We start from the raw sequence: 16780 nt of genomic DNA, 5'->3' as shown, positions 1-16780 counted from the left end.
TGGAGGAAGGATAGAGCACAGCTATTTCTTTGAACTTGTAACTTTTACTATCATGAGGTAGAACAGCTGTTGTGACCTACAAGATACCTTGGGCCAAAGTCACATATGCTGGGTGGCTTGTATCAATTTCACACAAACTAGAGTCATTCAACAATACAGAAACTCGATTGAGAAGTTGTCTCAATTAGATTATCTCTAGGGGAGTCTATGGGACATTTTCTTGATTAATGATTGATGTGGGAGGGCCTATGTTATGGTGGGCAATGCCATCCCTAGGCAAGTGGTCCTGAGTTGTATAAAAAAGCAGGCTAAGCACTTTGGAAATCAATGTGTTAGTTTCCTAGAAAATTGGGAATCAATCTACCCTCAAGATCCAGCTATACCAATCTTGGGCATATACCCAAAGGATGCTCAATTATAACACAAGGGCACAGAATTATTTATAATAGCCAGAACCTGGAAACAGCCTAGATGCCCCTCAACCAAAAAATGGATAAGGAAAATGTGGTACATTTATATAATTTACCCTAATTTACTCAGATGTAAAAAACAATGACTTTGTGAAATTTGTAGGCAAATGGATGGAACTAAGGGAAAAAAAAATCATTCTAAGTGAAGTAATCCAGATTCAGAAAGACAAACATGGTATCTACTCACTCATAAGTGGATATTAGGAGTAAAGTATAGAGAGGCTAGATAATAAAGAGGGCCAAAAGAGGAATGCATGGATTTCCTTGGGAACAGGAAATAGAAGATCTTGGTAAACCGGGGGCTGGGGAGGGGAATGAGAGATGGGAACTTGAGGGAGTGGGTTGGGCAGGCTGGGTGTGGGTGGCAGATTGGAGGCAGGTTGGAGGGGGAGAACAACAAAAGAGATGTCTTAATAGGGGTCCATTTTGGGGTTAGGGAGAAACCTGGTACTAGGGAACCCCCCCCCCCCCAGGAATCCACAAGTATGACCCTAGCTGAGACTTCTAGTAATAGTGGAGAAGGTGCCTGAACTGGCCACCTAATGTAATCAGATTGGTGACTACCCTGTCATCAGAGATACTCTATCCAGTAACTGATTGAAGCAGATGCAGAGATCCACAGCCAAGCATTGGGCTGAGTTGTGGGAGTCTTGCTGAAGAAGGGGAGTAGGGACTCTATGAACCAGGGGGGGTCAAGGTTATGACAGGGGAACCCACAGAGACAGCTGACCTGAACACATGGGAGCTCAAGAACTCCGGACCAACAGTTAGGGAGCCTTTGTGGGACCAATCTAGGCCCTCTGCCTGTGTGTGACAGTTGTGTAGTTTGGAGATCAGGACCTGTCCCTGGACCTCAGCTAGCTTTTGGGAACCTGTTCCCCCTGCTGGATTGCCTTGCTCAGCCCTGACACAACGGGAGGAGCTCGGTCCTGCCTCAACTTGATGTCCCATGTTTTGTTCAAGCTCATGGGAGGCCTGTCCCTTTCTGAATGGAGACTAAGGAGGAGTGGACAGGGAGGAGGGTAGATGAGAAGTGGTGGTGTGGGGTAGGAGGGAAGGGAAACTGTGGTCAGTATGTAAAATAAATGAAAAAACAAAGTTAAGAAAAAAAAATCAGGTTGAGAATGCTGTGGGGAGCAAGCCGGTAAATAACATTCCTCCTATCCCAAACTGCTGGCTCCTGGTTCCTGTCTTGAGTTCATGCTGTGACTTCCCTTTATGATGGACTGTGATGGGGTCATGTAAGCCAGGTAAACCCCTTCCTCACCAGGCTGGTTTTGGTTGTGGTGTTTTATCTCAGCAAATTAGAACAATGAAGGAAGCTCCACTGTATAGCAGGTGGCTAGGTCTATAACACTGGAATATTACCATTCCCTCTTAGGATGAGGGAAAGTTGCAAGACACATATCCAGAGATTTCAACTACCATTCCTCTGGCTCAAGCTGTGTGTCATCCTAAAAATGCTGAAGTATAGAAGAGGTTAAAAAAATTAGACTTTTTGGTGGTGCAGCTGCCTGTGAGTCACTCTCTCATGTCCCTTGTGTAACCCCCAAAAGACTCATTTATAAATTTTGCCGAGCTAAACTTAGACCTTTATTTGGTCTGTTGCCTCCCTCCCTTTTTGAAGTGAACAGTTGTTTCTTTTATGTGGAGAGTCACAAGACAAGGTACAAACACACAGAACACAATCTAGGGAGATGTTCTCAGGATCTATATGGAGGAGAGGAGACCCTCTCAATCTTCCAGGGACCCCATGGAGGTTCTGTAATACTGGGCCAGTCTAGGCCTGGGCCTGGGCCAAGGACATCCTCCACCTTGCTCTAGCTGTCAGGTCATTGTGGGCCCACACAGGTAAGGAACTAAGGGTCTTGGGCTCCAGTACCTTCTCAAGACTATCCAAAGGCTGTTCTGCCACATTGGCCTTGCTTCTTCTGGGTACCACTGGCTAGGGAACTAATGTCTTGTTACAACATCTGCAGCACACTTAAGTTCTGTGAGTTCTCTCAGCCTAGGTACCCAGGGATGAGATTTGAAGTGTCATGTGAGAATGGAGCCAGCTCAAGGCAGTTCCCAGCAGCCCACCTGACCCCCTAGGCCAAGGATGTACCTACTTCCAGCCTGGCCTTGTGCATATGTACCAGTCTGTTGAGGTTCAAGACCCCCAGACCCCAAACCATCTTTATGGTCACCCAGCTAGACATGTGTGCATGTGACTGGTATGTGTGCAATGGCTGAATGTGATTTGTGGCCTCAGTCCTTATGAGGTCCCAGAAACCAGTCCCTCTACCTGACAATGCTTCTGTTTCTGAAAGACCAGGCCTCTGGCCAAATACTTTGAGTTGTTACACTCTGAATGACATCCTTGAAAGTCGCACTGCACTCCCACCTGTCCCCACCCCATCCCATAGTATGGCTGTGTTTGGAGAAAGGGTCTTTACAGAGGCAATTAAAGTAAGACCTGGTCATTAGAGTTGGCCTGATCCAATACAACTGAATGAGAAGAGATGGAGACCACACTGCCAGCTAGCAGACACCCAGAATGCTTGTTTGGAAGCACAACAAAGCTTCCATTTTGTTTATTTATTGTTTGTTTGTTTGAGATGAAGTCTCATTATGTTGTCCATCTCAACCTCCCAAATTGGGAGTATAGACAAAAGCCACTGCAAGTAATTGGTGAAACCATCATTTTTTAAAAATTGCAGCTGTTGACATTTTCTGTTCTGGGCTCACACTAAGTAAGCTGAGGCCTCAGCTCAGTAGAGCACAGCATCTTTGCTGTGTCTCCAAGTCTCCCAAGAGCCCAACACCTAGGAAGACCCACAGCAGACTCAGAGTGTGATGGCATCTGGCAGATGCTCTGCTTCTGACCAGATTAGGAGTCAGCTGTCATCAGTTCTCACCTCCCTGAAGCTATGGCTGTCAGCCAGAGGGAGGATTGCAGGAGGGGCATCCACTGAACGAGTTCCCAACTTGGTGCCCAAGATCTGAATCTGGGCAAATATATTGCCTTGAAGGTACGAGGACTCCAGGTTTGCTGAGAGAGCTAACTGGCTCATTTCAGGGCTTGGATGCATCTGAGACCTGGCTGTTTGGGTTTAGGGTCATGCAGGAGCAGAGAGGCGAGGGCAGTTTGACAACCAACAGACTGCCTGCTCATTGCTCACACAAGCAAAGACATTACTGAGAAATCTAGAACTTGATAGAAATGAGTCTGGGGTCCCAAGAAAATGACCACATGAGGCAAAAATGTTTACTTCTGGGGCCTGGAAAGATGGCTCAGCCATTAAGAGTTGCTTTTCCAGAGGACCTAAGTTTAATTCCCAATACCACACCATGGCTCTCATCCTCCTGTTACTCCTTGGCCACCAGGCACTCATGTGATTCATACAAGATACCCATACATATATAATAATAAAATTAAGAATGTTTTACTTCTGCAGAAGGGTATGTGTCCATGTCAAATCAAGCAAGCAAGGGCACCCACCCAGCAGAGGTCCCTCTGGAATTTTTTTCCTAATGCAAAGTGGTCGGGTGCTTCACTCTTGAGTGGTCAGAGGTTGGCCCTGAACGCTTATGCTATTGGCTGACTTAGAACAACACAGCTGATAAGCAAAGTGCAAATTTTGAAAAGAGGACACAACCCTGGTCACATATTTGATTCAAGAAATGATGGCCCTGGGGAAATTTGAATTTCTGCCAAGTGGCTTCTTCATAATTTTTAAAAATGGAATTTTGTCTTATTTAACCCTTTTCTAGAAATGATGTCACATTTTCTTTACATTTCCCACAGGATTAAGAGACAAAAATCTGGGCAGAGCCAGGCATGGTGGTGCACACCTGTAATTTAGTCCCAGCACTCAGAAGGAGGCATATCTCTATGAGTTTGAGGCCGGCCTGATCTATGGAAGCCACCTAAGCAAGTGCTGGCCAGGTGAACCACTACAAAAAAATAAATATGTGATGGAGCTTTGAGAAAGACAGAAAAACAGAGACAGAACTGGAGAAGAAAGAGATAGCCATGACAAATGAGAAAGATGGCTGAGATCAACATGTTGTCATTACCCAGCAGAGTTGTTGGGATGGTATACAATAGCCTAGAGCTTATGCAGACACAGACTAAGCCCCCAGTAGCAGCAGGATCATCCTGGCTGTGGGCAATGATGGAGGCCTGATATGAGGAAAGTTTCACTTTCTGGATTGGACCCCCTGGAAGGACCACTGTCCATGTTGATGCCAATGGTCCATGCTACTGTCCCAAACTGTGTTGAAGCCTGAGATCCATGTAGACATACATAGTCTGTCTCTGCTTGATGCCTCTGTGATATCCTCAGGCTTTGCTGCCTTGTGGGGAAGGGAGGCATCTTGATATGAGCCGCATGTGTAACCACCTGAAACCTTGTTGAGGATGGTGGTCTCTGCAGTTGCTGAGAGACATGAATGGGTCAATGATCCTGATACAGCCAAGGGCCATGTTGATGTCTGTGGCCACTGTTACCACTGAAGCCTATGTGACTGTTCAGTGGTTGAGGTTGATGCATGAAGCCATGTTAATGTTTGTGGGTATGGCAGAGCTGACCCCACCTCTTACCAACACAGAACTGCAGTTCTGGTAGTAGCATGGGAGAGAGCTAGTCCCACCCCATTCTGACCTCTGCATGGCTTTGCTCAGCAGAGGGCTTCTGGCTTGGATACAGGCTGAGAAAGACTCACCTCCCTTGGGATGGCCACTAGGAATTTGACTGCTCCAGTGAATAACATGGATAACACAAAATGGATTTGTTTTTTCTTTTGGTGGCAGGGAAGAGCTCAAAAGGGAAGGAGGGTGGACATGGAAAGGCTGAGAGGTGAGCATGAATGGGGTGCATCACATGAGATTCCCAAATAATCAATAAAAATAATTTAAAAAAAATTTGGGTATACCAAGGAAAAAAACCTTTAAACTCCAGGATGGCTGCTTATTTCCCAGAGCAACCCTGGCCCTACCCCTCGGAGTGGTTATGGAGCCATCCCTAAGTGTGAGGAGCCATCCTGAAGCAGGTGTTGGGCTGAGTCCTGCTTATTGTTGGTGTCTTTTGAACCTTCTCCAGTCTGTCTGCACTCAGGTCCCCCTTCCATCCTTGGGATCTTTACTTCCTGTGCCTGTGGCTGCGGGCACAGGCTGAGGGCACAGGCTGAGGCTGTGTATGGGTATTAGATGCCCATTGTCCCTATTGTTATCCTGTGTGTGGGTGTCATAGCTGATAGACCAGGGAGTTGCAGTGGGAAGACTATTAAAAAGCAGAATGGTCCCCACAATCTCATGTGTTCTGATGTTTGGTCCCCAGTTGGTAGAACTGTTTGGATGGATTAGGAGGTGTGGCCTTGTAGGAGGAGATGCGTCACTAGAGGCTGGCTTTGACGTTTTAAAAGCCCACACCATCCCCAGTCACCTCTCTGTGTGTCATGCTTGTGGATCAGATGTAAACCTGAGCTACTTCTTCAGTACCTTGTTTGCCTGCCCATTGCCATGCTCCCTGCCATGAATTCACCCTCTAGAATAGTAAGCCTGAATAAATTCTTTTGTAAGTTGCCTTGGTTGTAGTGTTTCTTCACAGCAATTGAAAAGTAACTAAGATAGATAGACAGACAGACAGACACACATACACACACACACACATTATCCTAAAAAGTTCCACCCTTTCCCACAGTGCCGCATGTCCATGCCCAAGCCTTCAACACCAGTCTCTGCAGGACGTTTAAGATCCAAGCTTTGCTTTGGACACTAGCATGCAGGAGTACTGCAGGTTGAAGCTAGTCTAGGCCATACCCTCCTCCAGTTCTGCAACATAAGCTTGGATTTGTAAAGTTACTGAGTCTATAACCTGCAGCAGCCTTGGGAAACTGACCCAGATGGGAACCTTGTCAGGACCCAACAATGCCCCTTCCCATCTGGCTGCAGGATTAGGCATGGCCCTTCCTTCACATCCTGTTGTTCTTTCTTGGTATGATGTCCTGCACTGGGCTCTGAGACAGGGTCTAGAATGTCTTGACTGTGCCTGGTACCTCTGACCTGCTGGGAACTGTAGAAAATCAGCAGGTTTCCACACAATTTGGCTTCCCTAGCCTCTGGGGCAGCAGTCTCTTGTTGGCTTCACCTCACTTGACAGCTTGTGTTATCCCTCAGATGGCAAAAATCCCTAGGAATGGGTCTTGGTTCTGCAGCCACTACCATGTAACCTTGAGCCAGATTGCCTTGTCTAAGCTTGTCTCCTTTGTCAGGAGCTCCTGACCACACCTATCTTCACCAGCACACCCCTCTTCCTTAGAGCTCCAGTGGCTCATGGTGTGTGTGTGTGTGTGTGTGTGTGTGTGTGTGTGTGTGTGTGTGTGTGGTGGGTGGCAGGTGGGTAGGGATGGGTGCTGGGAGATAAACTTCTCTATTTCCAAGTTGTTCCTTTCTAAAGCTATTATATGTGCTCAGTGCCACCTGCATAGTTCCCTACTTGAACCCAGATGTGTTTCCTGCTTCCCCAGGAGTGGAGACCCTGGAAGAAGATAGTGAGGCTGATGTTTTGGTGTTCCCAAACTGGGAGTGGTTAATGAGGGTTTTTTTTTTTTTTTTTTTTTTTGGCCTCAAGGGATGGGAGCTGGCACAGTTAGAGCATTTGCAATAAATACATATCCTGGTGTATCTGATGAGCCAATAGAGCATGAGTACTAAGTGTGCTATGGACAGTCAGGCTTAGAGCACTCAGTGAGTACACTGCAGTCCCACTTCATGGAGATGAGGTGCATGTGGGTCCCAGAGGTCACAGAGCTGGTAGGGTGGATTGAAGGTTTAAATTCAGGCAGCCTGACTCCTCAGCTGTGTACTGGTCAAGGAAGGCTGTGTCTGTGTGTATAATGAGGCCCACCTACAAGGCAAGTCTATGTGTAGGATTGTGTGTGAAAATGGGAGCAAACAAAAATCAAGACAGTTGGCTTCAACAAGGAGTTTACTGCCCTCCTAGAAAAGGGCATCTTGAGGTACAAAGTCAGTATAATGCCTTCTGTTTATTGATCCATAACCTTCTTCCATGTTGCCTTGCCATTGTCATGGTAGAAATGGCTTGTGGTAGAAATGGCTGCTGAGTTCCATTCAGCAGGAAGGAGGAAGGAGAAAGAGAAAGAGGTGCTGCCTCCACCCAAGATCCCTGTCCTTGGCTGGCCCAGCTAGGCACTGACTCCATATCAATGAGGAAAAGGAGAAATGGTGGATAATAAACGTTTCTCTCTTTTTTCCTTCCTTCCTTCCTTCCTTCCTTCCTTCCTTCCTTCCTTCCTTCCTTCCTTCCTTCATTCCTTCCTTGATGGGGGATGTCCTTCTGTATATATGTTTCTCTTATTGGTTGATAAATAAAACAGTTTGGCTAATAGCCAGTAGAGGCAGGAAGATAGGCGGAACTAGGAGATGAGGAGAATTCTGGGAAAGGTAAGCAGAGGGAGACTGGAAAGAGACGCCATGTAGCTGCCAAAAGGAGTAACATACCCAGGCATTCTCTAGTAAGTATAGACCATGTGGAAATACATAGATTAATAGAAACGGGTTAATAATGAAGACAGAGTTAACCAATAAGAAGCCCTAGACATTGGCCAACAGTCTTATAACTAATATAGTGTCTATGTGTTTCTTTAGGGCTGTAAAGTGGCAGCAGGACCATACTGGAAGGAAAACTTTCAGCAACATTTTCTTCCTTCCTTCCTTCCTTTCTTTTTCTCTTTCTTCCATCCCCCCTCTCTCCTTCCTCTCTCCTGTCTCTTTCATTCTTTTTTTTTTCTTTTGACAGGCTTTCTCTTGTGTAGCTTTGGAGCCTGCCCTGGAACTTGCTTTGTAGACCAAGCTGGCTTGGAACTCAGCCTGCCTCTGCTTCTGCCTCCCAATTGCAGGGATCAAAGGCATGCACCACCACTTCCCAGCCAGTAGAGGTTTCTTATTGCATGCCAATGAACAAACTTGACTTTTAGGAAAGGATTCTAGACTTCTGGTTCTGAGCTACAGGCACTTAGGAGTCCCTTAAGCCTCATTCATAAGTGGGGAGACTGAGGCCCAGGTTTAGCCTTTTCTCATCTCAGACATCTGTTCTGGCAACAACTGCTGGTGGGAGAATAGCTTTGAGCTATCAAGGGAGCCAAGAGCTCAGTGGATAAGGGCTACACCCAGTCAAGGATCTCCCATCTGCCAAGCAGCCAGGTTCCCTACCCAACTCACCTACCCAACAGCTAGGTGCCTCCCTCAGGAAGAAAAGGTACCCACCCACCAGTCAGGGATGGGTGTTATCCATTTCTCTACCACCAGAGCCCATGGGCCTTTTCATCCCCAGACCTCATCTTGGGCTCCTGGAGGCCTGGGCCGTGAGAGAGGGCCTGGAATCCTTAAAAGGATGGATTTCTTGGCCAGGTTGCAGCTAGAAAATTCCCTACTTAGCAGCTGGGCCTTCCTGCTTCTTCTGCCTCCTCTACCCCAACCCTGCAACTTTGCTGGTCTCCCTCCCATCTCTCTAGGTGGCTGGAGGCTCACCCTACACCTCACACATGTGAAAGGGCTGAGTTTATCTAGAAGGTGGTTTTGGGGAAGAATTTCATGCTGGCAAATTCAGAAAGAGAATTCGGCTTACAGGCTTGTTAATATCACTGCACGCAGCTGGGCAGGTGGGGCCCCTGTAGGCTGACCATCCCTAGAGCACAGGCAGGAGACGTCTGGACCTGAGGCATGGCTGAGGAGAGAAGAAGGTGAGGAGGCCTGAGGGTGAAACTGAGGACAGAGAATGGCCAGAGGCACTACAACTAGCTGGATTACAAAAGAAATTCAAGTTTATTCTCTGAAGGTGGCTGTCAGGGAGGGGAGGCCAGGGTATCCTGCTAGGAGGAGGGTAGGTCTTCAGACCCCCGATGCCCATACGCTAGTGAGGAGGCCTAGAAGGAGGGCTGTGTTACCAAATTTGGGCCAGCCTGGTGGGCATCCTGCCCCACTGCCCTGGGGCCGGTTAGCCCTTCCACCTTTGGGCAAGCTAGCCCCATCACTCTGAGGAGAGGTAATCTTGACAACCTGGGGGTGGCCAACCCTGCCACCTTCTGGATGTCTGGCTCCACCATCCATAGGGATGCTTGCTTGGCCACCCGGAGAGTCCTGGACTTGAGGGCTCTGCCAGGGTGGAATATTGCACAATGTGGACTGGCAACAGCTCTTGGTCACCTGGGTGCCAGATACTGTCTTGGTGAAGGGTTGGCAGGTATCGGTACACCACATGGAGTAGGTGGTCAGGAGACCTTTATCTAGGAGGTGTGGAGAACAGGTGGTGAGGGCAGGGCATGGGTGTCAGTGCATGCTCCTTCTCTGACCCCCTCCCTGGGTGTGCCGCTCCAAACGCTCACCAGTGTTGCCATGGGAGATGAGTGTGGTGCAGAAGGTCTTGCTGTGGTAGCAGCTCTGTGTCTGGTTGCAGCTCTCCCCACTGTGTAGCGACTGGCAGATGTAGCACTGTAAGGATTCTATGGGTAGCAGGCCAGCTCAGGTTGAGAGTGGGCCTCCAAGTATCTGCCCCCACCACCCATCACCCACTAGCACTCTAGAAAGAGCTTGTGCCTTGAGCTATTAAGAACGATAGAAAATGGGGGGCGGATAAGCTGAAGCCCCGGGCTAAGGAAGCAGGTAGGCAGAGAGGGGCAGACATGAGTGTCAGCTCAGGGTGTAGAAAATTGAAGCCTGAAGGGAGAGCCGGTGTCCTGGCTTGGATGCCAGCAGCATGCTCTGCTTTACCCTCAGGTAAGTGATGGAGGAATGTTCTGTGCAGAGCAGGAAGCTGGCCCTCAGCTCGGGTGGGGTACCTCTGTCCCTGCTGCCAGGGACCATGTTGGTCTCCTCTTCTTCCTCTTCATAGTCATCATCGTAGCCATAGCTCTCTGGCCCCAAGTCCACATCACCATCTTCTTCTTGTGTCCTCCTGCTCCCTGGTGGTACAGTGACATCTGTGAGCCTTGGATATCCAGATGCAGAAGACACATTCGGGGTAACATGCCCTCTTTCCTGGATCCTTTCCATTTGCTACAAGGAGACAGAATAGAATTCTCCCCACCCCCACTCCGGCAATGCTGAAGCAGTCAGGCCTGCAGCTGCCAGAAGGAAAGAGCCCTGGGCCTTCCATCTTCCTCCCCAAGCTTATTCTTTGTCCCTAGGATAAGGGGATCCTGGAGGTACTCATGGGTTAGGACTGGACCACTCCCTTCTTGAGATGACCCTCACCTGAATGTCCACTTAGCAGCAAGACCAGGAGGACAACCCTGAGTGCCTTCATTCTGGCGCAGGCTGTTCTGTCCATCGACACAGTCCTCACTCAAGATTCTGGATCTGCAGTAAGTGGGACATAGGGCATTACTTGGGGGCTTCCTGTGGCCCCCACCAGCTCTAACCTGAAACAATGGGCCTTACATTGGTTTTCAGCTGCAGGCGGCACCAGGCCAGGAACATCGCTTTCCTCAAGGATCTCTGGGGATAGAGAGGAAAGGGAAGTTGTTATATTGGCCTTGGGTGTCCTGTCCACCTGAGCTGTTCCCATTGCCTGGTGAGGGCTACAGAAGATAATAAGTGCTGGCCTCAGGAACCACCTGTCCTGGCTCCTGGACCTCCAGGCTTTAGGATTGTTATGCCTGATGTGAGCTTGATGAGATAGGTGCCTATCACAAACCTCTGGGGACCCTGGCTTCTCAGCTACAAGGGCCACAGGCCAGGCACCTTCCAACTAAGTGCATAGTATTCAGATGAGAATATGGTCTGTCTGACTTCAGCTCTGAGAACCGCTCTTCCTCTCACCTACTGTCCTTGATCTTGCTGGCCCAGGCTCCTGCTGCACTGGCCACCTCTTCCTTAGACTGGAACCCCCTTCCCCTTCAATCTCCTTATGAGTTACCTCCCCTGAAGTCTCCCTATGTTCCATATCACACTTTGTTGGCAGTCTGTCCCTTGATATTGCAGTGTCTAATCCCTCGGAGATACCCCAACCACTGAGGAGGCTACACAAGGTAGTTGTTGTCCCTGGGCTTCTGTACCTAGGTAGGTGTTGACTATGAGGCAGGGAACCTTCTGGGACTGGCTATAGTCTACCTGACCTGGCTTCTGACAAAGCCATTAGCTCCAGCCACTGTCTCCCCTAGTGTACTTTATGTGAGCCCTTGGTGGCTTCAGGTCTCCCCCTGGGTGCAGGGGTGGTTGTAGCTGTTTCCTTTGACAGCGCCAATAGTGGGAGGTGCACACTGCTCCCAGCGCTATAAACATCCCTCCCAGACCCAGCACGCACTGTCCCCAGCCCTACAGCGGAGTTTACAGATGGGAGAGCTAGGTCCTCGCAAGTCATGTTCCCTCACCTGAGGTATGGAGGGAGGCTGGACAGGAGGCTGAGTCAGTGGCAATCCCTGGAAAGATTTTCTGCTTTGTGGTTTGGGCCACTTCCTTATCTAAGCCTCAGATTCCTGGATCATCTGTAGGGCATAGGAGAAATGGTCAATCTCCAGGAGTCATTTGGAGCAAACATTTGAGTCCCAGTTCCAGTTCCTAAAATTGTCCAACCTCATCTTTCTCCTAGGGTGAGGTGACCATTAAGGCAAAGGACAGTGCATAGCAAAGGTGGTCCCTTCTGGGCTGACTGGAAGACCCTTCTCTGATGACTCAGCCATGAGCATGCTGTGCCTCTTTGCCTCCTTTTGAACAGTCTCTCCTCTCAGTATTTGAGTACTTGCCCAGCCTCCTGTTGAACTGTGCTTCTATCCCTGCATCCATTCCCAAGTCCTGAGAGGCACAGTCTTTTCCCAAGCCAGAATCATCATCCCCTTTGGTCTGACTTCTGGCCCCACCCTTTGCAGGCCATGTACTTACCTCCAGGCTCCAGCTGCTTCCTCCAGGGGCCTCTGACCTAGTGAGGGCATGGACATTCCAGGACCCTGTAAGGAGAAGTAAGCTTGCTACTATGTTCTCCTCCCATGGGCCTAGGCTCTGTCAAGCAGTCTCCCTGTGAGCCTAGCTCCTCCTCTTCCAGGATCACATACACCCAGGCCTGAGCTGGTGAGAATTTTAGAAGAGTGACAGCAACATTTAGGGAATGTAGGGGCAGGGGCGGTTATAGCTGCTTCCTTTGATAGCACCAATAGTGGGAGGTGCATACTGTTGCCAGCGCTATATACACCCCTCCCAGACCGAGCACGCACTGTCCCCAGCCCTACAGGAAAGGCTGCTTGAGTCTGGTCCAGCTAAGCCAGGGTTGATGACCCCTTGGCTGGAGATGAGGTTGCTTACCTGATACCTTGATGGCAGATCCCTGCTCTCCTCAGTTCTGATCCCAGTGTGGGTGGGAATCACTGTGTTCTGTATGCATGGATCCTCATTTTCCCGAGCAGACCCAAGGGAGCTCATACCTCCTCCAGGGTGAGAACATGACATTAAGAGCCCAAGATCCCAGTCTAGTGGCCCTGAGATGCCCAGAGTCATCTTAGAGCCTGGGTTGCATCTCTCTTCTAGCAGAGGCTTTTCCCTTACCGGAGGTGCCCCTGAAAGCATCAGTCACCTAGCTTTCAACTTGCAGACCTTTCTGCCTGGGGGCTTTGGTTTTGCCTTTATTGTCTGACTCCTTGGGCTCTGAGGATGCTCCTGGCCTCTGGACCCTCTCCATTTTGCTCTTTTTGGCAGCAGCAGCCTTGGACTTAGACCTCGGTGCTGTCTGCAGACAGGCTACTCATGATCCCAACTGGTAAGTTTGGGCAGGCATGGCAGTATTTAGGGCTGCAAGCTACTGTCCTTGGAGGTGTGTATGGTACCATCCTGTCCTCTGGGGACACCATGGTGTCAGATCTAGAGTCGTGCCATCCCCAAGAATACTATTGAGAGAATTAGAGGCACATTCAGGAGATGGGCACATTGGAACTGTAACAACTAACAGAGGCAGCATTGGGGTAGTATCCATGGTCTGGGTTGAGACTGGGCCTTTGGGGTAGACATGGTCTGTAGATGTGCCAGCCTTCATGCTCATCACCCTGCTGGGTTCCCTCCATTTTCTGAAGCTGACCCTCTCCCTACTCTAGCTAGGGCTCCATGGAGCAGAACAAGATCCTTTTCCCCTGGGGCTAGGTGGGGCAATGAGGTGATGTGTAGGTTCTCCTGGGCCAGGCAGGCACCAGTTTCTTCTTGAGAACTTGCACTCGGAAACAGCCATGGTGGGTAGATCATGAGCTCCCCTCTTCTGTTCTAGGAGACCATGAGGAAGATCCATCACAGTCTCAGAAACCCCTTCATGGAACACTTCCTCCCAGTTGTCCCATAGCCCAGGAACACACTGTGTCCCTTCTCTGATCACCAGGCTTCCTCAGCTACACATATCAACCTGGAGAGTCCCTTTTCCTTGGATAGCAGTGGATGCTGAGGCCTCACTTGTGTTCTTGGTCTTCCAGTCTCCATGTGGTTCCCTGAGGCTGGATAACTAGCTACTGCTCTCTCAGAAGAGAACTCAGCCCCTGCTTCTCTGAGGAGGCCAGTCAAGGCCCAGCTCTAATGCCCCTCACCATGGTGTAGGCTACTGGCATTCCCCTTGGAAAATAAGGTGAGGAATACTATGTGTCATTTGTGGCATCTAGTTAGGCATCCATCTCTCTCCCTTGATGCAGTAAGAATCTAAAATGGAGAGCAAGGACAAAGACACTCTTCATGCCCCAAACTGGGAAAGTAGGAAATGGATAATTAAGCTGCTTCATGCCTAAGCAGAAGGCTTGAGTTCTGTTATGTGACTTCACATGAGGCATCACATTCCTGGGCTGACCATCACTGTTCCAGGTGTGCAGCCAACATTTTCCTCCCATGCCTGTGTCACACACCTATCCCCCAAGGCAGGGACAGTGGAAGCCTGCAAAGAGTGGCCTGGCCTACAGGCTTGAGAAGGTCAGATTGTCTGTGGAGCTGGGACAGGACTCTGGTGGGTGTACCTTATACACAGGAGATTGTGGGATGTAGCAATTGGGACAATTGGAGAAGCCGAAGCAGCCAGCTGTAGGCACACAGGGCCTGGTGGCAGAGTCTATATCTTGCAGCAGGTAGGAGGCAGAGCTGTGTGTGTGTGGGGGGTTCTCACATGGACTGTGCCAGATGTGATGACGAAATCTCAGATAAGGTGCATTGGGTTACAGTCCCACTAGAGGGAGTGAAGGGGTCCTTTTGCAGCCCAGCACCTCCTGATGTCCCAGCTGGGGTAGAGACCCCTGTGTTCACTACTCCCCTCTGCCAGCTGCCTTCAGCGGGGGCTGTAAGGACCCACACACCTACCTTCAGACACTGGCTGCTGTATACTGAGGCTCAAAATCCCTAAAGTGCATTTTAGGAGGAGAAACAAGGAGCCAGGCTGTCCAAAAACCACCTTTGGGTGGGAGCCAGGAAGCAACCCCCAACTCCTGCTCTCCCCTTCCCCTGGGAGCAGCAATGGGTACTGGTTCCTCATGTCTTGGAAGTCCAACTAGACCATGATGCCTTCTCTGTACAACAGGGAGTTATCTTGGCTAGGGCCTATCCCTGTCTGGAAGCAGCCTCAGTTCTTGGCCTGTGAGCTCTGCGTGCTGCTGCAAGCCATGCTCTTCTGAATGAATTGTTTTGTAAGAATGGTTATTCCTTGTAGCAGGATTTACTTACTTCAATTTAAAACTGGGTGATCCTCACAGTGGTAATGGGTCCTGTACTTGACTGGTGTATCCTGGGGTGGTGTCCCTGGTATGATGCACTAAAAGCCCAGCTGCCTGTTTGGAAAAGCTTGTTCTCTACTTAGTCAATGCAACCTGAGGACTTGAGTGTGAGGCCACATTCAGTTTGGTTCAGCCTCACAGCTAGGGAGCAAGTTCAGGGAGCTGCCTGGTCTAGGTGCTGATCAGGGGGCACTGTGCAGTGGGACTGTGCAGTGGGACTGTGCAGTGGGGACTGAGCAGTGGGGGCTGTGCAGTGGGACTGTGCAGTGGGGACTGTGCAGTGGGACTGTGCAGTGGGACTGTGCAGTGGGAACAGTGCAGTGGGATTGTGCAGTGGGACTGTGCAGTGGGGACTGTGCAGTGGGGATTGTGCAGTGGGGATTGTGCAGTGGGGATTGTGCAGTGGGGACTGTGCAGTGGGGACTGTGCAGTGGGACTGTGCAGTGGGGACTGTGCAGTGGGACTGTGCAGTGGGGACTGTGCAGTGGGACTGTGCAGTGGGGACTGTGCAGTGGAACTGTGCAGTGGGGACTGTGCAGTGGGGATTGTGCAGTGGGACTGTGCAGTGGGACTGTGCAGTGGGGACTGTGCAGTGGGACTGTGCAGTGGGGACTGTGCAGTGGGACTGTGCAGTGGGGACTGTGCAGTGGGGATTGTGCAGTGGGGACTGTGCAGTGGGACTGTGCAGTGGGGATTGTGCAGTGGGAACAGTGCAGTGGGGACTTGCAGTGGGGATTGTGCAGTGGGGACTGTGCAGTGGGACTGTGCAGTGGGGACTGTGCAGTGGGAACAGTGCAGTGGGGACTTGCAGTGGGGACTGTGCAGTGGGGATTGTGCAGTGGGGCTGTGCAGTGGGGACTGTGCAGTGGGACTGTGCAGTAGGGACTGTGCAGTGGGAACAGTGCAGTGGGACTGTGCAGTGGGGATTGTGCAGTGGGACTGTGCAGTGGGACTGTGCAGTGGGGATTGTGCAGTGGGAACAGTGCAGTGGGGACTTGCAGTGGGGATTGTGCAGTGGGGACTGTGCAGTGGGACTGTGCAGTGGGGATTGTGCAGTGGGAACAGTGCAGTGGGGACTTGCAGTGGGGACTTGCAGTGGGGACTGTGCAGTGGGGATTGTGCAGTGGGGCTGTGCAGTGGGGACTGTGCAGTGGGACTGTGCAGTAGGGACTGTGCAGTGGGACTGTGCAGTAGGGACTGTGCAGTGGGGATTGTGCAGTGGGACTGTGCAGTGGGACTGTGCAGTGGGGACTGTGCAGTGGGGATTGTGCAGTGGGGACTGTGCAGTGGGGACTTGCAGTGGGGACTTTGCCCCCCCTCAAGGACTCTGCTTCCTGACTTTACACCCTTGTCCACAGAATACACTTGAGAGGATCTTCCTCATAGAATTTGAGGACATCTCAGGCAAGGTTACATTATGGAAGTCTCAGGTCCTTTCTTAGAATGAGTTTCTATTGCTGTGATGAAACACCATGACCAAAAAGCAAGTTGGGGAGGAAAGAGTTTATTTGGCTTGCACTTCCACATTGTGGTTCGTCACTGAAGGAAGTCAGGATAGGAACTCAAACAGGGCAGGATCCTGGAGG

General features: G+C 50.2%; 1 protein-coding gene across 1 annotated transcript; it reads right to left on the bottom strand.

The window, feature by feature from the left end:
- Positions 1–9333: 9333 nt before the first annotated feature.
- Gpihbp1 (glycosylphosphatidylinositol anchored high density lipoprotein binding protein 1) lies at positions 9334–10815 on the bottom strand. The gene is made up of 4 exons (XM_051189060.1): positions 10729–10815; positions 10314–10436; positions 9861–9977; positions 9334–9761 (listed from the first exon to the last, which is right to left on the bottom strand). The coding sequence occupies exons 1-4, from the start codon at positions 10802–10804 to the stop codon at positions 9367–9369; spliced, it is 711 nt and encodes a 236-aa protein (XP_051045017.1). The 5' UTR covers positions 10805–10815; the 3' UTR covers positions 9334–9366.
- Between the last annotated feature and the right edge of the window lie 5965 nt (positions 10816–16780).

This window comes from Phodopus roborovskii, unplaced genomic scaffold (genome assembly GCF_943737965.1).
Source record: "Phodopus roborovskii unplaced genomic scaffold, PHOROB, whole genome shotgun sequence".
NCBI classification, from domain to species: Eukaryota; Metazoa; Chordata; class Mammalia; order Rodentia; family Cricetidae; genus Phodopus; species Phodopus roborovskii.
The sequence above is the reverse complement of the archived record's forward strand: the minus strand, read 5'-3'. Positions and strand labels throughout refer to the sequence as shown.